General features: G+C 34.3%; 3 protein-coding genes and 1 non-coding gene across 5 annotated transcripts; 1 reads left to right on the top strand and 3 right to left on the bottom strand.

Annotated features, from left to right (window-relative positions):
• The first annotated feature begins 744 nt into the window (after positions 1–744).
• LOC127975361 (T-cell differentiation antigen CD6-like) lies at positions 745–13,737 on the top strand. 2 transcript variants are annotated; one of them, XM_052579368.1, is made up of 17 exons: positions 745–886; positions 2,657–2,725; positions 4,762–5,052; positions 5,153–5,461; positions 7,199–7,261; positions 7,348–7,485; positions 8,101–8,217; positions 8,572–8,721; positions 9,891–9,971; positions 10,352–10,438; positions 11,161–11,247; positions 11,353–11,439; positions 11,568–11,654; positions 11,767–11,880; positions 11,972–12,052; positions 12,788–12,880; positions 13,047–13,737. In XM_052579368.1, the coding sequence occupies exons 1-17, from the start codon at positions 835–837 to the stop codon at positions 13,166–13,168; spliced, it is 2,028 nt and encodes a 675-aa protein (XP_052435328.1). In that variant the 5' UTR covers positions 745–834; the 3' UTR covers positions 13,169–13,737. The 2 variants fall into 2 exon arrangements, with proteins under 2 accessions (XP_052435328.1, XP_052435327.1); XM_052579367.1 differs by having other exon boundaries at positions 9,888–9,971.
• Positions 13,546–17,272, bottom strand: cfap418 (cilia and flagella associated protein 418). The gene is made up of 6 exons (XM_052579370.1): positions 16,922–17,272; positions 16,545–16,638; positions 16,354–16,412; positions 16,172–16,237; positions 15,877–15,972; positions 13,546–14,258 (listed from the first exon to the last, which is right to left on the bottom strand). Exons 1-6 carry the CDS (start codon positions 17,059–17,061, stop codon positions 14,099–14,101), a joined length of 615 nt encoding a protein of 204 aa, XP_052435330.1. The 5' UTR covers positions 17,062–17,272; the 3' UTR covers positions 13,546–14,098.
• trnas-aga (transfer RNA serine (anticodon AGA)) lies at positions 17,250–17,331 on the bottom strand. The gene has a single exon. It is a non-coding gene; the product is annotated as a tRNA-Ser (tRNA).
• A 1,054-nt stretch (positions 17,332–18,385) lies between these two features.
• On the bottom strand, positions 18,386–20,071 carry mettl6 (methyltransferase 6, methylcytidine). Its single transcript, XM_052578776.1, has 5 exons — positions 19,563–20,071; positions 19,350–19,484; positions 19,062–19,232; positions 18,763–18,904; positions 18,386–18,661 (listed from the first exon to the last, which is right to left on the bottom strand). Exons 1-5 carry the CDS (start codon positions 19,800–19,802, stop codon positions 18,504–18,506), a joined length of 846 nt encoding a protein of 281 aa, XP_052434736.1. The 5' UTR covers positions 19,803–20,071; the 3' UTR covers positions 18,386–18,503.
• Between the last annotated feature and the right edge of the window lie 939 nt (positions 20,072–21,010).

Here is a 21,010-nt window from a genome sequence, read left to right as displayed (position 1 = left end):
TTTTATTCTTGGATTTAAAGATGAAGGTATGTTATGCAACTTCTCCATGTTGCATCTCTGCATAAATTGCCTGGCGTGTCCCAGATTTCTGTCAAATGTGTCCATTTGATTGGACACATGGCCTTTGATGTTGACAACAAAAGATATGGGAAGCCTTTTCTCTTCCACTGTAAAAGCTTGTTTATTTTGCTAGATGGATTTTATTATTTGAATTTGGCTTCCCCCTGCTCCCATATCAGAAAAAAAAAGTTGGGGTCATACCCACCAGTTTCTCTATAATGCTGTAGAAATTCAATAGGATAAGGTCATCTAACTGAAGTTCTGGGCACTGCAGCGAGTGTGGAAATCTTCTTTGACGTCTTAAACTTATAATTAAGGCTAGAAGATAATAACAGACAATTTATCTACAGAAAGCTGTTTTCATTGTCCCTTCAACTCATTAATTGCATGCCAGGCCAATGATGAATTGGGCTTCATGATGAATTCTTAATCGATTCTGCCTAGCTTGAGCGTTTTGTGTAACTACTCAAAGAATCTCAATAAAAGTCTGTAATGAACTGGAAAGAAATGAAAATGGCTTCAAAACTATTGCCAGAATCGAAAAAACTCCATTAGCCACTAACAGTCCAAAATAAAGTGAAATATGAAGTGAAAGTTGACCTGTAGCGGTAGCAAAATAGGGTGCACGTTTGTGTAGGGAGTGCATATGTGCTCAGATTCGCCCCGTAGTGGAAACCACATGCAGCAACTGCACAGAAACCAAAACCTGAACGTGCAGGGTCAGGCTTTTCTCTGTCAGGGATGAACAGAAAGCTTTGGCTGACTGACTGAGAGATGCTTCTTCTGCTGCTGTGTGTTGTTCTCCAGGCTTTGTCCTTGTCTCAAGGTAAAATAGTTTTGGTGTATGGTTTGTGTAGGCAGACTGGGTCTTTCATCTAGAGAGCTTGAGTTCAACTGCTATTAATATTCAATATTCTGGCAAAATAAAAAAAATAACTAAACATTTTAATATTTAATAAAGGACCTAGTGGTTTCTCTATTAATTTGATGGTACTTGAGGCTGCAGAATTCTCAAAGGGTATTGCACAATCTTACTAGCTCTTGAGAGACAATCACTATCATAGATGGAAAATCAAATGTGCACTTTCAACAAAAGACTTGGTGTAAGACACGCTTTGTGGTTGAACAAAGCTCAGTTTAACTAATGCAGCACAATGCTATCTGAAGGCTTTTTTAAAAAAGTGACAAAAGAAAGTTTTGCCTCGGCTCATTACGTCGCTTAAGTAAAGTGCTGTTAGAACAAAGTGCAACCGGAGATTCGTTTATGCACTTCAGTGCACTATGAAACACTCCGCAAATAATAAGCTGATCTTCACAGGAGATTGAATGAAGAAAGATGACTTCATTTGTAAGACAAATGCATATGATGAAAACACCTTATCGCTGACGGGTCCATTTTTAGACTACACCGAGTTCATTTAGATTGAAGGAAAAAAAAAAAAGCTACGGATCTTATTAACATGATAATGTGGTATTTGTGGTATGTGGACTCTGCATTTATAGAAAAGTGTTTCCATGATAGTGAAATGTTCTGCTATAAAGAATGCATGGAACTTGACAGACATAGAGTGTGCTACAAATTGTATTTTGATGAATAAGACCGTACATATGCCTGGTCTGTATAAAATAAGTGTTAATCTGAGGAAGATTACATATTGCAAATAATCGTAAAAAGACAATCCTTGCAAATGTTTTTGTTTTGTTTTGATCTTAATTAATGATCTCATTTTGTAATACAACAAATGTATTGTTATAGAGAATATTAATTATAAAACTAATAACTTGCATTTTATGTTTAACTCTCAGAAATTGCATGAATTATTAGAACGTTGTGAGGTTACGCTGAATTTTATGTAAGCAATTTTTACATTTTTTTTTTAAGTTAAATGTATTTGGCTCAAAGCGGTATTATTTCTTATACATGTATTTCATTCTGTGATTATATATATATATATATATATATATATATATATATATATATATATATATATATATATATACACATACATACATACATACACACACACAAATATATATATATATATATATAATTTTTTTAATGTACTAAGTACACATAGACATCATACCATTTTTGTAATAAAAATGAATATTTTTAGATTCTCTGAGGATGTCTAAAGAGAGTGAGAATGTAATGGTTATTAAAAAATGCAATCATCATTTTCCTGAATGAATTTTATACTGTGCCTTTTTTAGAGTATGCTTTAATGGCCAAGCCGAGTGTTGGCTCGGAGTGAGGCAGATGGAGAAAAACTCATTTAGAGGACCACGCTGTGTTAAAATACAAGATCAGCAACCCTTTTATCTACAGTAGTTTGCGTTAACACAGCAGGTTTTCAAGAAATAGTCCTATAGTTATAAATAACTACAACTTTGATATATGATTTATACGTTCTCTTTACACTAGAAGCCACTCAAACCTATTCCATGTTGTAAATGTTCTTGTTCAACAGTCTCATTGGTACTGTCTTTAAAAAAATACCAAATTGGAAGACTGTTTAAGTGCTTTGTTCTACTTTTACGCTTTAGACTGAAATGACAGTTCATGATGTTTTTTTTGTTTTTTTTTAATCTTCAGGGCTAAATCTTACAGATGAGCGACCTTCCAAGAGTGTGAAAAAGCATGCGGATCATAAAGACAAACAGAGTGAGTTTGAATGATTACTGCTACTCATGCCTTCCTTAGAAAGTGTCTTGTCTACATCTGCATCTTGTCTACATAAGTGTTATCAGTGGATGCCGTTAGCAGCAATCTCACGACAATCAAAAAAAACTAGCTTATTTAAGAGGCCTGCAAAATCAAGCAGTTAATCAAGATGTTGAAGAATATGCACGAGAACTGTGTTTGAGGTAGTAACTCCTATCATCAAACTGAACAGAGAAAAGACCACCGCAAGATTGCACAGAACTGATAGAGCAATCTACCACCCCAGAGTCAACTGCCTCCATTTATTGCACGCTAGAGTTTATTTTAAAATTATTAATCACTGTGTGAACGAATGTTGTAATGATCATGTAAATGCTGTACGCAATCACACAGGAAAAGTCCTTGCAATCATTTGGGAGAGTCTCAACCGTATCCGACAATTAAGCACAATGTCATCATTTTGAATTTATGTAATTACTGATTAATTTGAATTACCAAAAACATAATTTTATATAAAAAAAAAAATAAAAAAAATATTGAGTCTTCTCTGCAGCGTTACAGGAAGATGCTTAAATGATCACCATCTTCCAAATTTGTATAAATATTGTATATTCATTGCATTTATCAACCCTGTTATTCAAGTCAAAAAAAGATCAAACTGATATTTTTTTCATCTTATTAAAAATGTATTTTACAAACATTTTCTTCCAAACTAGCACGCCCCTTTTTTTTGTAGAAAATTTTTATTACACATATTTTGTCTATTACACTTTGATGGTTATTCAGTATTTAGCGTTAGAATGAAATTACACAGATTCTTCCCAAATTGTTAACAGGGTAGTAAAAAAATATATTATAATATTAATATGACAAATCGTGGTTTATCTGTATAAACTTCCCAGACTGTTAACAGGGTAGTAAAAAATATTATAATATTATATTTAATATGATCTTTTCGGTAGATTAAGCACCTTCTTCCACCAACCGTGTTGGAAAAAAAACTAAAGGTCTTTGTTTTTTATGTTTCAAGCTCTGTTATATATCGTGTTTCCATGCTTCTTTATCAACTACACTATCATTCAAATGTTTCGGCGTCTGTAAAATCTTTTCATGTTTTTATAAGAGGTATTTTACGCTCAACATAAAACACAGAGTACAAAACATTAACATTGTGAAATTACAATTTCATTAAATGTTTTGTATTTTATATATTATAAAAAGTGATTTACTACTGTCACCCGATCTTTTAGAAATCATTCTAACATGCTGATTTTGTGCTTAAGAAACATTTCTTACTATTGTCAATGTTGAAAACAGTTTGTGGAAACTTTCAGGATTATTTGATAAATAGAAAGTTCAAAGGAACAGTATTTATTTGGAACATTTCTTGAAACAATTTCAAAGAATTTACTGTCCCCTTTGATAAATTTAGAGCATCCTACCTTAATTAAAATACACATTTCAAAAAAAAAAAAAAAAAAAGAAAAAAACAGACTCCAAACTTTTGAATAGTAGTGTTTTTCACCACCACCGTGGAACATCAGACCAGTGACCTCTGACCCTGTCCCCCCAAAGCAAGGCCTTTAGAATGAGTCACAGTTCCACTGATCTGCATCCTGTAGTCATAAATCAGGAGAACTTCACGAGCTCAAACCACACTGCGGAGGCAATGTCATAAACTTTCAATATAAAAAAAGTTATTTCCCCAGGGTCCTCCATGCTACAATATGACATTTCCACAGGAAGTGACTCACGGGATGTGGCTGTGTTGCAGTGTAGTGCTACAATGCTTTGCAACACAAAACAATGCCCCACGGTTTAGATATACACTTTGCTGTTTGGGTCTAAATAAAAGTCTAGTGTCTGATGTACTAGAAATACACACTCAGATAAGATCAGTGTCTGGATGCAATGTTGGAAAATGTTCTGACTCAACACAGCATGCTGTAAAGATAACAAAGTGAATACATTCATGAGAAAGAAAGAAACTTTGAATGAAATAACTGAATGACTTGTTTTTTGTCTTTCTGAGCTAGTTGAGCTCTCCACCCTGAGTTTGTCCAAAGGCTGCTCTGGTGTGCCCAGGGCTCTTTACAAGAACACTACACTCGATGTGACTCTCAACCTTTTGGATGCTGAGCAAAAGAAAGAACTTGCTCTCCAAATCTGTGAACGTTTAAGTTGTGGCCGTGTTCTCAAGCACAACGTTACTGCAACGGTGCACAATGGCACTTGTCTTGCAGACTGCATCCTGAGAGACTCAAAACTGCACAACTGCACTACAGCTGCAAAAGGGGACTGCGTGAATGCAACTGAAGTTATTTGCGGTGAGTCATCTGAGGTCTTCTCGGAGACCTTTTGATAAGTGTTCTACTTTTGTTTCATTGTTGTAATTGTGCTATGTCCGGGCTGACCACTATGTTCCAGAGCACCATGAGGTCCGGTTGGTTGGAGGACGTGATCACTGTGCTGGTCGCGTGCAGCTGCTGCATTCTGAGAACTGGGGAACAGTGTGTGATGATGATTTTGACATCAGTAGTGGACATGTAGTTTGTGCCCAGCTGAGATGTGGACATGCGATAAGCCTGGAGTTTTTTGGGCCTGGAACAGGTACCATCTACATCAGCCAAATGAAATGCAATGGCTCTGAGAGAAGCTTATGGGAGTGCAGCTCAGTCAACACCACTCTCATCAACTATTGTGGACATAAGGAAGATGCTGGCGTTGTGTGTTCAGGTACTATACACATTCTGATTCTGTGCACTTTACTGGAAAGTAGTGTTTTCAAATGAAAAATATATAGATATAAATATATATGAATTGAAAAGTGGACAATATATAACTGATTGGAGAATGCAAGTTTGTTTAAAAAACATTAAATAGCTTTTGGCAATTGTTTGATATTATCTAATGATGTCAAAAAAAAAAAAAAAAAGCTAATCTAAATTTTGTTTAGATTTAAAATGACTAGTGCTGTCAAATAATTAATCACATCACAAGTTATATATATATATATATATATATATATATATATATATATATATATATATAATGTGTGCATACTTTACATTGTATATAAGGATATAAATACACACACATACAGTATATATTTTGAAAATAGACATATTCACGTGTGTATATATATTATATTCATATAATTTATATTTAAAATATAAAAATAACTTTTTTTTCTTAAATATATGCATGCATGTGTGTGTATTTATTTATAAATAATAAATATACACAGCACACACACACACACACACACACACACATTATATAAACAAAAACTTCACGATTTATCACTTGACAGCATTAAAAATTACAAAATAAATTTTAAGAGCACTTTATTTTACAGTGTCCTTGTTATTATAATAATAACAATGGTAAATTTTCAATTCTAAAGTATATATGTATAAGTATGTTCAGGGGTGCACATATGTTTTACACACATAAGCACCTGGAAATATGGTTTGGTAATCACACTGCACATAATGTGACTCATTAAATATACATCCAAATCAAATAGTTAATAATAGTATTAATGTACTTTTTGTATTTAAGAGTATGATGATATGTCTATTAATATATTTAAAAAAAAAGAGTATTAGATAAAATTACAATTATTTTATAGTATGCTTAAAAATACAATGCCAGTATTAAAATTTTTTATTTGATATTTTTTATAAAATAAGCAAGCTTTTAATTTGCAGGGTTGTGGTGCTGGTCTTAGCGCTGCCGAGTGGAGCGTCAGTGAATAAAATTTTAGTTTTGCATTTTGATGTTAAAACGCCAGCGCATAGCCTAGATTTATGCTTTATGTTTGAATGGAAATCTTATACAGTATTACAGTTAGTTGATCTAAAGGTTGATTGTGCATTAGGAGCTGTCAGTCATGTTGGTATGCAAATGAACAGTTTATTTTTCTATCGCGCATGAGCCCCTGGATGCACCACTAATGTGCAACCAAATATGGTAATGATAGCAATGCGGTTAATTAACATTTCTTATAATTATACTGTTACAAGGACACCTTAAAATTAAGAGTAATCCATTTTTGTTTGAAATAACAAACACTGTTGAATCGTTCAGTAAAAACAGGACATAAATATGGCCAGCATGAACTTTGTGTTGAGACACCAGACATCTGAGGTGTAGACACCAACTCTTTTTGTGCTAAATGTATTACTTAGCAACCAAATTTCCTGTGTGTACCTGAGGTCCTAGCACATGTCCTCTTGAGGTGGAACCTTAACCACAATTTCACTGAAATGTGGGTCAGAATTAATTTTTAGGTTGGTGGGAAAGAATTTCCATGTCAGTTGGTATAAAAAAACAGCTAAAAAAGTAGGGCAGGCTTATAACATTATTCCTGAAATGTCAAAACAAGCATATATAAGCTTTAGATTTGCAAGTGTATTGTTGTGAAATGTATTTCTTTGTATCCAAATGGATTAATTGTCTTTCCTATAGAAAGTGTTCAGATCGCACTCATAGGCAACACAACCAAGCTGAACTTGACAACTCTGGTGGCAGGTGATGCTTCAGCTCCTTCAGTTTAATAAATGATTAACATCAACCTGCATGATTTCTGTTATTATAAACCTCTCTGTTTCTTTTAGTGTCAACTACAATGGTATCTGCACAAAGCAGCAGTGGAGTTTCAGCAGCAGCGATCGGCTGCATCATCTTATCTATCGCTCTGCTTATGTTTATTGTTTTAAATGCTGCTGCCTATGTGCATTTCAAAAGAGCAAAGGGCAAGTATAAGCATGTTTTACATGTAAAAGCACTACTCACTCATACCTTCTGAAGCAGTGGAAACAGTGGCATCGGGGTGTTGCAGTAGGGTTAGGAACTAAATAATATCCACTGCACATTAAATAACTGACTGTGAAAATAAAGTGGCACCAAAAAATATTCAAACCATTTTAGACTGCATGAAACAGTGGCATCTGAAAAAAAAAAAAAAAAAAAAAACACACACGTCTTCTTAGAACTAAATAACATTGAACCGAGCAAGTATAGAGCTGAGCTACAACAAACAGACTTGTATTTTTTTTTTTTTTTTATCATTGTCTAAGATTGCTCTGAGAGCATCTGTGCATACAAATACACCACTGATGTTACTGCTACTGTATTGTTATGATCTTCAAAGGAATTTACTGACTTCTTGGCCAATTTCTGTGTGCATTCAGTGTATTCAAATAACAGGAAATTCTTTTTTATAGAACATGATTAGCGACAAACCTTTTGTGAACTATTAGCGCATTCTTTTGATTTTAGTTAATAGGACAATACAAAAAGATTAAGGCAATGGTTTATGGCTGCATGGGGAAGTTTAAGCCATTTGTTTCGATCCTCTTCTCCAACAGAATGTGTGATTAACCCACAACACAGTAATTCTCACACAAGCCTGGGGAACCAGTACACTGCACAGCTAGGAGTCTACAACACACAATCTTTCCACACTGCTCGGGGGGATCAGTATGGTTTGTATTGCTATTGTTTTTATTTTATATTTTTATTTTCTATGTCCTCACTGATTTTTTATTTATAGTATTTATTATAAATATTCTTAAATATATTTCAGAGTATGGTCTGCTTTTAACCCATATTTGTTAGTTTTTAATTTCACAGAATGTGAATTCAATCTGTTATTTTTCTGAATATTAATCATGTGAAATAATACTATAATTACAATATTTAAAATGTATTGAAATAAGTGATTACATTTTACATTACTTCAATTATAATATAGATAAAATGATGACTTCACAACTATCTATTTTGTCATTTCTGTAATGGTCAAACTTAAAATTTTGCAATGTTTTTTCACTCTTCAGGAAATCTTGACCCGGGAACGAGCTCAAACAGTAGCCGCAGATTTACCAAGAGAACAAACCGAGCCACTCACATCTCGGACAGCTCCAATGATTCAAACTATGAACATCTCAACAGCAGTCGACCACAAAGACTGCATCTAAACCCATCAAGTATGCTGGTTTTAGCAGACGACACATCTATTGCAGATGACCACAATCATCAGCTAAAATAGATATAATCACTCCTCATTTAAAATTGCACACATCAGAGAAATATGGTTTTAAACAAAGTCCTATATTATTGCTTTTATTGCCATTTTTACATAAAACAGTGTCAGTGAGTGTTGATGGAGGAAAATAGTTTCCTTTTATACTTTAATTCAAGTTAAATTGAAACTCATCTACATTATAGAGAGCTTTCAGACTACACTGCAATCATTGAACACAATTATTCAGCTTTTGACATCTCCCTTATTAAAGTTGAAAGCTATTTTAAATGGTGCAAAATGTCAAGATACACTACTATTCTAAATGTTAGGGGTTGATAAGATTTTTGTTTTTGAATTTAGTGTGTTATGCTCACCAAAGACTGTATTTATTTGATACAAAATACAGTAAAACAGACATATTGTGAAATCTTTGCAATTTTAAATAGCCTGTTTTTGAATTAAACATATTGTAACCTGTAATTTATTTCAGTACTGGCAAAGATGATCTTTAGCATTATTATTTCAGTCTTTAGTGTCTTCACAAATCATTCTAATATGCTAATTTGATGCTCAGGAAACATTTCTTATTAGTAGTAGTAAATACAGTTGTGCTGCTTAATATTTTTGTGGAAACTGATGCATTTTATTATTTTTTATGCACAATTTTGTTTTTGAAACAATGTAAAGTTTTTACTTTAGATTAATTTTACACATCCTTGCTGAATAAAGAATTATCTTATTGGCTTCAAACTTTTGACAAGTAGTGTACAGATTAAAATAATACGGTAGCACTTTATTTTACAGTCCTGTTCCTCATGTACATACTATGTACCTATTATAGTAATTACAATAACTATGTAATAACTAGGTACTAACCCTGAACCTACCCCTAAACCTAACCCTACCCCATGTAGTTAACTTGTATTACCAGAACTTTCTTATATAAATATACTGTAAGTACACTATAAGTACATGTTAGTACACATACTGTAAAATAAAGTGCAACCAATAATACAGTAGTTTCTCTGTTTTAACATTATGGACATATCTAAGAAGTCAATGCTGTGCATTGAATAATAAGCAGGGACTTGTGAGCAACCACATTTAAAATGTTTGAATTCTGTCTAGCAGGAGATGACATAGACAGCGCATGCTCGAGAGAAAGAAGTGTACACAATGTGGAAATCAACATGGACACCTTCCAAAAGTCAGGTATGCACAAATAAATCATATTCAAATTAATGGGAAATGTTTACACTTGCCTATTGATTGTTTTATTCAAAAGAAAAATCCAATGATATTTTGTATCTTTGCTATAAAGTTGATAACCCCTCACTGACACCACTGTCCTTTGGTGCTCCTGATACCCACAGGAAACGTATGCAGATTTCATGTGACAGTATTGTTCAGCTTTTAATGAGGAAAAACTATTTTTCTTTTCCCTGTACATAGGAGTATATAAGAGTGAAACAAGCAACATTTTCATCTCACATATGCTGAAATAAATCATACATCGGATTAATTTGATTAATCCAGAGAGAACATGTTTAGGTGTATCTACTTATATTGGATTTTTCTTTCCCCCAATGAAGGTGAGAAAAGTCCATCATTGCATGAAAAGTCACCATTTGTACCCCTTTCTTACGGTGACCATCACTTATCAAACCCCGACAGTCAAGGTAAAGATTAGATGTAAAACTCTTGATGAAATCGCAGATTGTACAAACTTTTTCCACCTCTGGGTTTCCGCAGGTCCTTAAAAAGTCTTACATTTAGATGTAGCATTTAAGATATTTTATGGCCTTCAATTTGATAAAAAAATTGTTAAATATGATTTCAAGACGTCTTAAATTTGGGGACAGAAAGACAAGAATTGCGGTATGTCTCAATGTAATGAATAAACTTTAAAAAGACTATGATTTCTTAGAATAAATATGATTGCTGCACATTTTAAAGTGTGCTGCCGCTACCGGGAAAAACCACTGTATTTCTGCCATTCCGAAAGTGCCACCTGCTGGCAGAGAAAGAATTGCATTTTCATTAAGCACGTCTGCTGTTTTTGTTCAGACTAATGTGAAAAGCAACCTTTTATTTTTTCACACTGCAAAGGAGTAAATGTGAACTGGTGGATTGTCATCCATTTTCTTAAAAATGGTTTAAAGGCTTAAATGTGAAGTTTATCATTTAATAATGTTTTATGCTTTTATGGTCATTTTACAGTTTAATATGTTAGCATAGACATTGCCCTACCCTGCTTATATGGTATTAATTTGATTTGTGCAGGTATCAAGCAATATATTTGAGCTTTAAAATCCTGCAGATATCCTGCACCTCTAAGGTTAAACAGTATCTTGTGGTAGGGACATAAATTTCAGATTTATGAATTCTCTTTTGTCTTCAGCGTTGGATGTGAATGATTCAAGCAGTACATCTTCTGGCGAGTGCTATCAAATCACAGAGATTGACACGGACAACAATTTCATGTCGCGTATGTAAAAATAAATCATACACTGGGATAATTTAATTAATTTAATTCAGAGTGAACATGTTTATGTGTATCCACTGATATTTCCTATTTTTTCCCTTAATGAAGGTGAGGAAAGACCATTGTTGCACAAAAAGTCATCATTTGTACCCCTGTCTTACGGTGACCATCACTTATCAAACCCTGACAGTCAAGGTAAAGCTCTGATGTAAACCTACTGATGAAATACCAGACTGTAAAAACTTCTTCCACCTTTAAGGTTAAACAGTATCTTGTAGTAGGGAAGTACAATTTCGGATTTATGAATTCTCTTTTAACTTTAGTGGTGGATGTGAATGATTCAAGCAGTACATCTTCTGGTGAGTGCTATCAAAACACAGAGATCGACATGGACAACAGTCTCCAGTGCGGTAGGTTCACATAAATCATTTAATATTGAGGCTTGAAGAAGGGTTTTTTTCACTTAGCATTCTGAGGATTCATTCTGTCAGTTAAAAGTTCATGTACTGTTTATTCTAAAAGACGAGGAAAGCCCATCACTTCCTGAGAAGTCACTACAGACACCACACAGCACTCAGATGACAGGAAGCACTGCTGGTTACAGCGGTTCTCATGCACCTGTATCCCACAGTCAAAGTACATATTTGATTTAACAATGTGACAGGATTGACAACCATGTATTTTGATAGGGATATGTGTGATTTTTTTTTTTTTTTGTGCTTGGCAGATGGGAATGATTCAGACAGTACTTCATCAGAAGAGTGTTATCAGAACACAGAGATTGATGAAAACGCCTTTGACCATTATGGTATGAATGAAACGTACAGTATATATACTTTACATTTAGCCATTTAGCAGATGCTTTTATCCAAAGCGACTTTCAAATGAGGAAAATGGATGCAATCAAAATTAACAAAAAGGCAATGATATGCAAGTGCTATAACAAGTCTCAGTTAGCTTAACGCAGTAAACACAGCAAGTTTTTTTTTTATTAGATAATAAATTAAGAAAAAGAAAAAACAGACAGAATAAAGAATAGAGCAAGCTAGTGTTAGTGCCATGTTTTGTTTTTGTTAATTGTATAATAAATAAAAGGAATAGATAGAACAGAAAGAAAAAAGAAGCTGGTGTTAGTGTTTTTTAAGAATACAAGCATGTTAATGAATAGAGTGCAAATCTACAGTATATATACAGTATAGTATAAAAAAGTAGTATGTACAGTATCTAGTACAATATATAAATGTGATTTAGTTTTTTAAGACCACAAATTGATTTTTTTAATTAAATGCAAATATTTTATAATTATAACACAAAATATTTGTTTAAAATAAATGCTGAAAAAATATGCATTGTTTTCCAAAAGTGCAGCAAATTAGCAATACTTTCTCGAGGATCATGTCACCTTAAAATTTATTAAAACAAAAATAAAAAATGATTGCAATATTACACATTATTACTGTTATTGTATTTTTAATCAAATACTATGTTTCAAGGAATTATCTAAAAACTTAACAAAAATTTGTGTTTCTTGTTTTTTTGGAAGGTGAGGAAAGCCCATCACTTCCTGAGATGTCACAGATGACAGAAAGTACTGATGGTTACGGGGACCATCATGTACCTAGAAACCTCAGTCAAGGTACTTAACCATGTGACAGTCTTTCTTCACTCAGAGCTTCCTTTCTGAAATCCCCCAACTCCTTTAAACCTAGATGTTTTGTACAGCAAACTTGAATCTTAGTGCAAGCAGTATTAGTTTGCAAGTAAAACACAAAACTGATTAATTTTTTTTTTTTATCTTTTAGAAACCGATAACAGCAGCACAGCATCAGAGGCATCATATGTTAATGTACCACCTAAAAATGAGAGGGAGGACCATTCTGCTGAATCTTCAGAGAGCGACTATGATGAAATTGGAACCTGGTGAAATCAGCATGACAACTGCAAGAGATAACCCATGCAAAAACACAAATGATTATTTTTATTATTGATTCTATTTATTCTGTGGACAATGGAGCTGTGGCCTAATGGTTAGAGAGTTGGACTTGTAACAAGCAGGTTTGAGTCTCGGTGCCGACAGGAGTTGTAGGTGGAGGGAGTGAATGAACAGCGCTCTCTTCCACCCTCAATACCCATGGCTGAAGTGCCCTTGAACAAGACAGTGAACCCCTAGTTGCTCCCCGGGCGCTGGATCTATAGCTGCCCACTGCTCCGGGTGTGTGTTCACAGTGTGTGCACTTGGATGGGTTAAATGTAGAGCACCAATTCAGAGTATGGGTAACCACACTTCGCAAATGTCACGACTTTCCCTTTCATTATGTGCTTTTATTATTTAGGACAGATGATTCACAACATCACGTTCCTGTAAACCATGGAATGTAACACAGTCGTGCCCTTGCAATACCTGAGTGTTTCTAAAGGAATATTCTGGAAGAACAGAAAAAAAGAAAAAAAACATGGACGTTCTCTATTTTAGAATAAACAATCTATAAACAACCATTTTATTATTAATATCCAATCTCATTCTTTTTACATTTCTAACTGTGTAAAATATCTAACAATTTGCATGTGTATTTAGAATATTTGTATATGTTATCAGCCTTCCTTTTTCAAAATAAGAGTCTACATAATATAAACCAGCCACAGTGCTTCATCATTCTAAATGAGAATGTAGCGTCATTAAAGAGTTTTACAATTATATCACACATAAACAACTTCTTTTTGTTATCCAGCCCCACAAACTGCACGAAGCAAATTTTGAAAATGGCCAGCATTCTCTTTTGTGAGGAGCAGAGCATGCAACACTCGCTGGTGGACAAAGATAAGATTTCAGAGGAGAACTGTTGCAGACTCGTGCTCATACTTTGTGTTTGCCACAAACCCACTTTAGCTGCTGTTGTTCCCTCAGGTCAGAGAGTGACACGGCTGAGTGCCAGCTACACTGACAGGCGTACGCTCGCCCATTCTTTTTCCTTCTCAGTTTGGCTTTTAGTTTGTGATGGTCCGGCATGTTATTCCTAAAGCAGGGGACAGAAGAGAAGCAATTCAACCTGGAGCGATCAATTGCACAGCTGACTCACCGCTTTAGTTTATCGACTGAACTTTATCACCAACTGCAAACCTTATTTTTTCAGTATTTACAACCCATTTATAGAACCAATTGCAAAAACGTATCTTGTGTGTGAGTGCTTCTCTCAAATTTGCGTATTTAGAAATGTCAAACTGGTGCAGGATGTTGTCAACGAGCAAACATGAGTCATCTGGATATTCTGGACTAATTTTACCGTAGTAATAATAATAATAATAATAATAATAATATTGTAATGCATCCTATAAAATATAATAATAAAAATGAAAATAATTATAAAAATTGTTTATATTTTGCACTGAAGATGGAAGGCTTTTTAAGGACCATTTTTTTAATTTAGATTTTTTTTTTATGATTTAGATTTAATTTAGAATTTCTTCCGCAATAAAAGCACATTTCTGCCCTGTTTCAAGGACCAAATAGAAAGCTGTTTTTCATAAACAAGCCTGGATTTTAATAGAATAACCATTAGAATGGAACCCAATAAACATAATAATGCTGTATGGTCCTGTGGTGCCATTTCACAAAAAAATCCTAATGATAATAATAATAATATAATAAAAAAAATAACAATAATAAAAAAATAGTTTATATTTTACACAAAAATCGGAAGCCTATCTTAAAGACAACTTTATCTACATTTGTAGGCTTTTTATTATCATTATTATTATAATTATATTTTTATTATTATTATTATTATATAATCTGAATCTATATATAATCTTAAATGCAAGAACCAATTATTTGAATACCTAAAGATCACATGGTTCAAAACAGCATTACAGAGTTACAATTTTCAAGCTTACCAAATCTCCTTGGAATTTCTACGTCTATTCTAAGTTGTTAAAAACTCCAGATATGGATTTCTGAACCATAAAGTATCCATATTTCAGAAGTGTAATGGTTTCATTCTACGCTATTCTATCTTGTACTTTAAACTATAGCAAGTAATACAAGCAATATACGCAGCTACAATCTTGAACCGGAACCTGTTTCAAAGGGGAAGCCTCAAGTTCAAGTTTCTAAAGCTTAACTGACAAATTCCAAAAACATTCTCTCCTAATTAAAGATGCAAGCTTGAATATCATTAAAACACAAAGACGCTTCAACTTAAGAGCTCGGCTGTGTCGGAGCACGCAGCAAAGTGCATCATGGCCTAAATACAGAAGATAACAGCATAAAAGACATGGTTCGAATGATTCACTGTCTGTTTGATGCAAACGTTGAGTGAGTCGCTGCAAGACACTGCACTGAAGATAATAAGGAAATGACGCAGTCTGGAGGAAAAAATAGTTCAAGCTAAAAGGGTGGCGTGTTGCGTTGTTGAACACTAGTCCAAAAGTGTTTCTTTATCAGCATGTGCAGATTTAATAAAGCTTTTCTTGAAGAGGGCAAAATGATGACTTCAACAAAGATATCATTAAACGACATGCTGGTGCTGTGCAAAAATGTGGCAGAATATAAATGAATTGATAATCTATGAGTAAAGCGTTGCATCTGCTACAGTGGGACACATGGATCAATGCTGCCCCCTCCTGATACCTTACCTGAAAAATAAATAGTCACAGGAAGAGTCCCATTCCTGATCCTCAAACATGATTACACTGAAATCGCAAGATGTGCATCTTAAACGGTTGCAGGCCCTTCAAAAACAAGATGATCCTTGTTACAGACCACAGTTAGAATACATTTGCACATGTCTAAGTAAATCTATCATACAATTTAAATGGGGGAAATATATATAGTGATAGTGGTTGGTAATACTGAGCTCATTGGAAAATTCTTTAAATATGCATGAGGCCTTGAAGTCCATGCAAGATCTGATTCTGATGTAATTTTCACCTTTGAGAAACGCTGGTTCCAATTCCGTGTGGTACAGAACTTCCCCCAAGAAACACAGGACAACATCTGTTCGAGGAAAAAGGTGAATGTTAATCAGTAACAACACACCTTAAGTCTTGAATCTAGTTGCTTCATGTTTGAAAGGCTCCATTGCTCCATGTTTATGAAAACTAAAAACTTACTTCTTGGACATTGTCTGTGAACATGCATCACTTCTGGAAGTCTTTGCTGCAATGGATTCCTGTTAGTACATGAGAGATTTTACAAATGCTTGAGATGCTCTGCTAACAACAACTTGCAATATTAAACTTGAAAAAGTATTTTTACTTTGTTCACTGAACATAACAAGGTTTTGTCGAGTTATTTGACTTACATGAGTGCTGGTGGGCTGATCATCATCCAGTATTTCCTGCAGCATAGCGTCAATATCATCATTATCATGTCGAGCTTTTTTGTATCCTTGTTTTCTGGAAACCGTAAAAATACGTCGAAACGTTATAGTTTTGTCTCGGAAGAATCTGGTTTTGTCCAAGTCTTGGAAATCATGTAAACATTATCGCCATGTGAGGATGTTTTGTTAGCCTCATGGTAAACCTTTTATCTTTTCACTCAGACTGGTAACACATTATTTGTGTCAAAAGTGTGTGGTAATGACTGTATAAGTAAAGGGTTTAACGTTAGTTTTAAATTATCTGCAGTAGTTTGTTTGTAGCTACGTTAGCTCAGGTGCTAATGTCGCTAGCCAAATACCTGGACTGTTTCTTTTCCTCGGGGTTCGCACATTTTTGGTCCTTTTGTTTTAAAGCACAAGTTGATTGTTTAGACGCAGACGTGCTGCAACAAAACTTTGATTCGACTTCATCAAGTAAATCATCCAGATCATCCGCCATGATTATCCGGTGGAGTTTATTACCATAGAAACGCGTGGATCATTTCGTTGCTATCCTGTCAATGCATAATATAACTAGTCAAATTCTACTAAATTAAAATTACCGATCTGTTAAACATTAGTTTCTGTGCTCTGGAAGTTGGTCTAACACTTCCGGTTTGCTGGTTGGTTTCCAGAACGGAAAAGATTCGTTGTCGGCAGGATTCGAACCTGCGCGGGGAGACCCCAATGGATTTCTAGTCCATCGCCTTAACCACTCGGCCACGACAACTGACAAAATAGTATTTTCAGAGATACAATTTTTTCAATAATTTTTATGAGATGGCTTATTGCAGTATTAAAAACGACATTACTAAATATTCCAACGTGCTTTCTTGTGTGCATTTAAAATTATGTATTCGTTTGCTAATTTATTGTTTTACGTTTAACCTGACGTAAATAGTTTTAAATGTGTACTTATTTTCTATTTAAATTATTTTATTTAAAATAAAAATAAAAAACAAACAATAAAATGAAAATAAAATCACAATAATTACAATAACGAGATTTACCACTGGGACTTTTTACAAACCTTACTGCAGGGGGCTCCAAAACATAAAATAAAAAAAACAAACTACACAGTTCCTTAAAGGGTACATAACATACACAGTTTCACCTAATCTCATGTTAATCTTAAGTAGAGTAGTACTGCATCCTTCATATCTCCAAAAAAAGCCTTTAGTTTTATCATATATACATAAAAGAAAAATACAGCTTTCCGAATCTCCCCGGAAAAAGCCGAGCTCCTGGAGGCGTGCAGTGGGCGGAGCTATAATACTGACGTTTCGTTTTGTTTCCATTAACATAACGTAATCACTTATGTGCTTATTTCCAACAAAAGACAGAAATCGGATGCAGTTGTACTTACGTGAATGTGGTCTTTTATCACTGGGACCACTCCATGTTTTAATAGCAAACGATGTGCAAATCCAGCGTCGACTTAGGCCTTGTTTATAAAACATCTGTCACTGAGACGAGAGAACACACAAACGCACTTGCTACACTCCATTGCTGCCCCGGAAAAAACAAACTGCATCCAATGTTCGTCTAACGCTGGGTTCATTGGGAAGTGGAAAACGATTAATTCCTAACCACTTGACTAGAACAACAATGATCGGATCATATGTATGATCAAATATGTATATATAAATATAAAAAATACATTCTACTTACATACATATCTATGGGTATAATTACATACAACTCTGCACCCTACAATAAACATTAGAAAGTGTCCACCACACAACGTTATTCTCAAACCTGAAATAAAGAAATCCACCAAACAATTGAAAAATATACAGATTTTATTTCAGTATGAGATAGTACAAAAACAACATGTAATTGGAAATTGTATTTATCTGAAATACAATAAATGAATGAATGACACTTGACACAAAAATACATTTATGTTGGTGATGATGATGGGACAGGTTTGAGAAATTTACTCTGCAGGAACACTCGGGGAACACACAGACCTTCTTTTTTATTCACAGTTTCTCTCAACACATACTCGTTCACTAGACTCTCAAATCCTGCCTGTTGGAACAAACCAGCCAAGTACTCTATGAGAAAAAAAAACAGATGGAAAACAAACATTAGAAACAAAACACTAACTTCAATGCGGTAAAACAAATGATTAAGAACAAATTAATGCTATACTGACCTCTAGAGAAGAAAAAGGAACGGGTCCCATCCTGTCTTACGTAGAAGTTCTCGCCCAGCTTATTGCCAGACTTAAACCTCAACATGGCATGATCATAAAGACCATAGTCCCTGAAGAGGACAATACCTCCTGGTCTTAATACCTGTCAGTTTGATTAAAAAATAAATTACTTCATAATATTAAGAATATATATTATGCAAAAACATGAAAAATCACTTTCAGTTTTAAGTTTACATGTGTTTAGAAAAATGTTTATGCACTGTGATAGTTTCAGTCTTACAACATGTGATCAGCAGTACCTTATAAATCTGTTCCAGGGCTTTCAGCATCTTGTCAGGATGAATTGCAGACAGAACAAATATCAGTGTGGCTACATCCACTGTCTCCACTTGTATGGTGGCCTGGAGATCATCTTTAGTGAGGTCACACTGAAACGCAAGGCATCGCTCGGTGCTATACAAGGCATTTTGCTGCAATCATAAAGAATAATCATGCATGTAAACAATTAGCTTATATATGCAACATTACAAAAACTGAAAAAGCTTGAACAGATGTGAGTGAAAAAAACATAACTTGGTTACTTTTACCTTCACAAACTCAACAGCTCGTGGAGAAAAGTCACAAGCATAAATGAAGATACCGAGATCCTCTTCCAGAAGAGGGAAAATACAGTTTCCAACCCCACAGCCAGCCTCTAATAACACCAGCTTCTGGCCCTGAGACTGAGAGAATAGATGTAAGTTACAATCATATACACAAACTCAAACATGTTACAGCAAATGCATGCATATCTCTCTGACCTCTCTGCAGTTTTTCAGTTCTTCAAACTCTCTGGTAGTCCAGTGCCTGTCTTTGAAAAAGTTCGTCGTGTTTCTTTTATAAAACAAGTCCCAGTTTTTCTGAGCGTCCATTTCGAGTTTCTGCTGTTTAAAGTCGGACACTAAGACGCGGTCATTCCTGAGTTTGTCCAGCTCTTCTGGTGTCAGGGTCCTTTCACTCAGAGCACTGGACTGATGGAGAGACTCACCTGTCACTGACATGACTGTCTGAGCTCCCGACCTCTACGATTAAAGGTAAAACAACTTATACGATAGTAAAAGACAGAGCACTTTGTGTTTAATAAAATGACAAAAGCACAAACAACAGCGGTTTCGGCTACCCGCATGTACTTAATATACCAGTATATTAAGCAAGGTAAATTATTAAAAGTAAAATCTTCACATGTTTAATAAGAAAGTCATTGTTCTAAAACGCAGCATGTTGTCGTTCAACTCGGCAATCGGCATCTGTCTCACTCGCGCAAGCGCTATTGCGGTGATAAAGGAAGAAAATATCAGTCACTGCCACCTACTGGACTGGATGAGACACGCACAGCAGTTACAAACGGGCAGATTCTTGCGTGTGGAGACATTTCAAAATGTGTTATCTTCTTGTGGTCACATTTCAAACATATAATGATAACATTATTTTAATCTTCTAAACAAAACAATAAGATAGGGAAATTTTATATGAGAACAGGCATTCATAACACAGGATGGTTAAAAACAGCCAATTTCTCCTATTATTGCATTTGTTTCTTTTGTGAATTTATGTAGGCTGTTTATACAACTGAAGCTCCCACAAAACTAATTTGGCCTATTGTTAAGGTAATTCTGCAAATAATGCTGTATAAACATGAATCACAAATTTTGTTATTCATGTATACACTATATTATATGGAATAATCAAGATTTGCTTATGTTTTTAAAAGAAGCCTTGTATGTTCACCAAGGCTGCATTTAATTGACAGAGATAATAAGGTAAATATTGGTGAAGTATTATTATATCAAATGACTGTTTTCTATGTGAATATGCTTTAGAATGTAATTTATTGATGGCAAAGCTTGATTTTCAGCAGTCAGTACTCTTCAATCACATCCTTCACCAATTATTTGAATAATATAAAAAAGTTATTTTAAATTGTATTAACGTTTTACAATAATAGCTGTTTTACTGTATTTTCATCAATACGAGACTTTGAATAAGTAAAATAAAAACTTTATTCCAACTATCTTTTTAATTGTGTATTAATGCTATTATTCACAGAGAAACTGAAGTGCAGGTGTTACTGTCTTTAAATATGGATCAATGACAAATCATGCAAAATAAGACAGATTCGTATCTTGATTATATGTATCACCAAACATTTAAGGCTACTGTTGTGTTTGTTGTATATTTATGCTGGTGGAGGCAATAAATTACAAACGAA

Source organism: Carassius gibelio, chromosome B16 (genome assembly GCF_023724105.1).
Source record: "Carassius gibelio isolate Cgi1373 ecotype wild population from Czech Republic chromosome B16, carGib1.2-hapl.c, whole genome shotgun sequence".
In the NCBI taxonomy this organism is placed as follows: domain Eukaryota; kingdom Metazoa; phylum Chordata; class Actinopteri; order Cypriniformes; family Cyprinidae; genus Carassius; species Carassius gibelio.
This window is presented reverse-complemented; position numbering and strand designations above follow the sequence as displayed.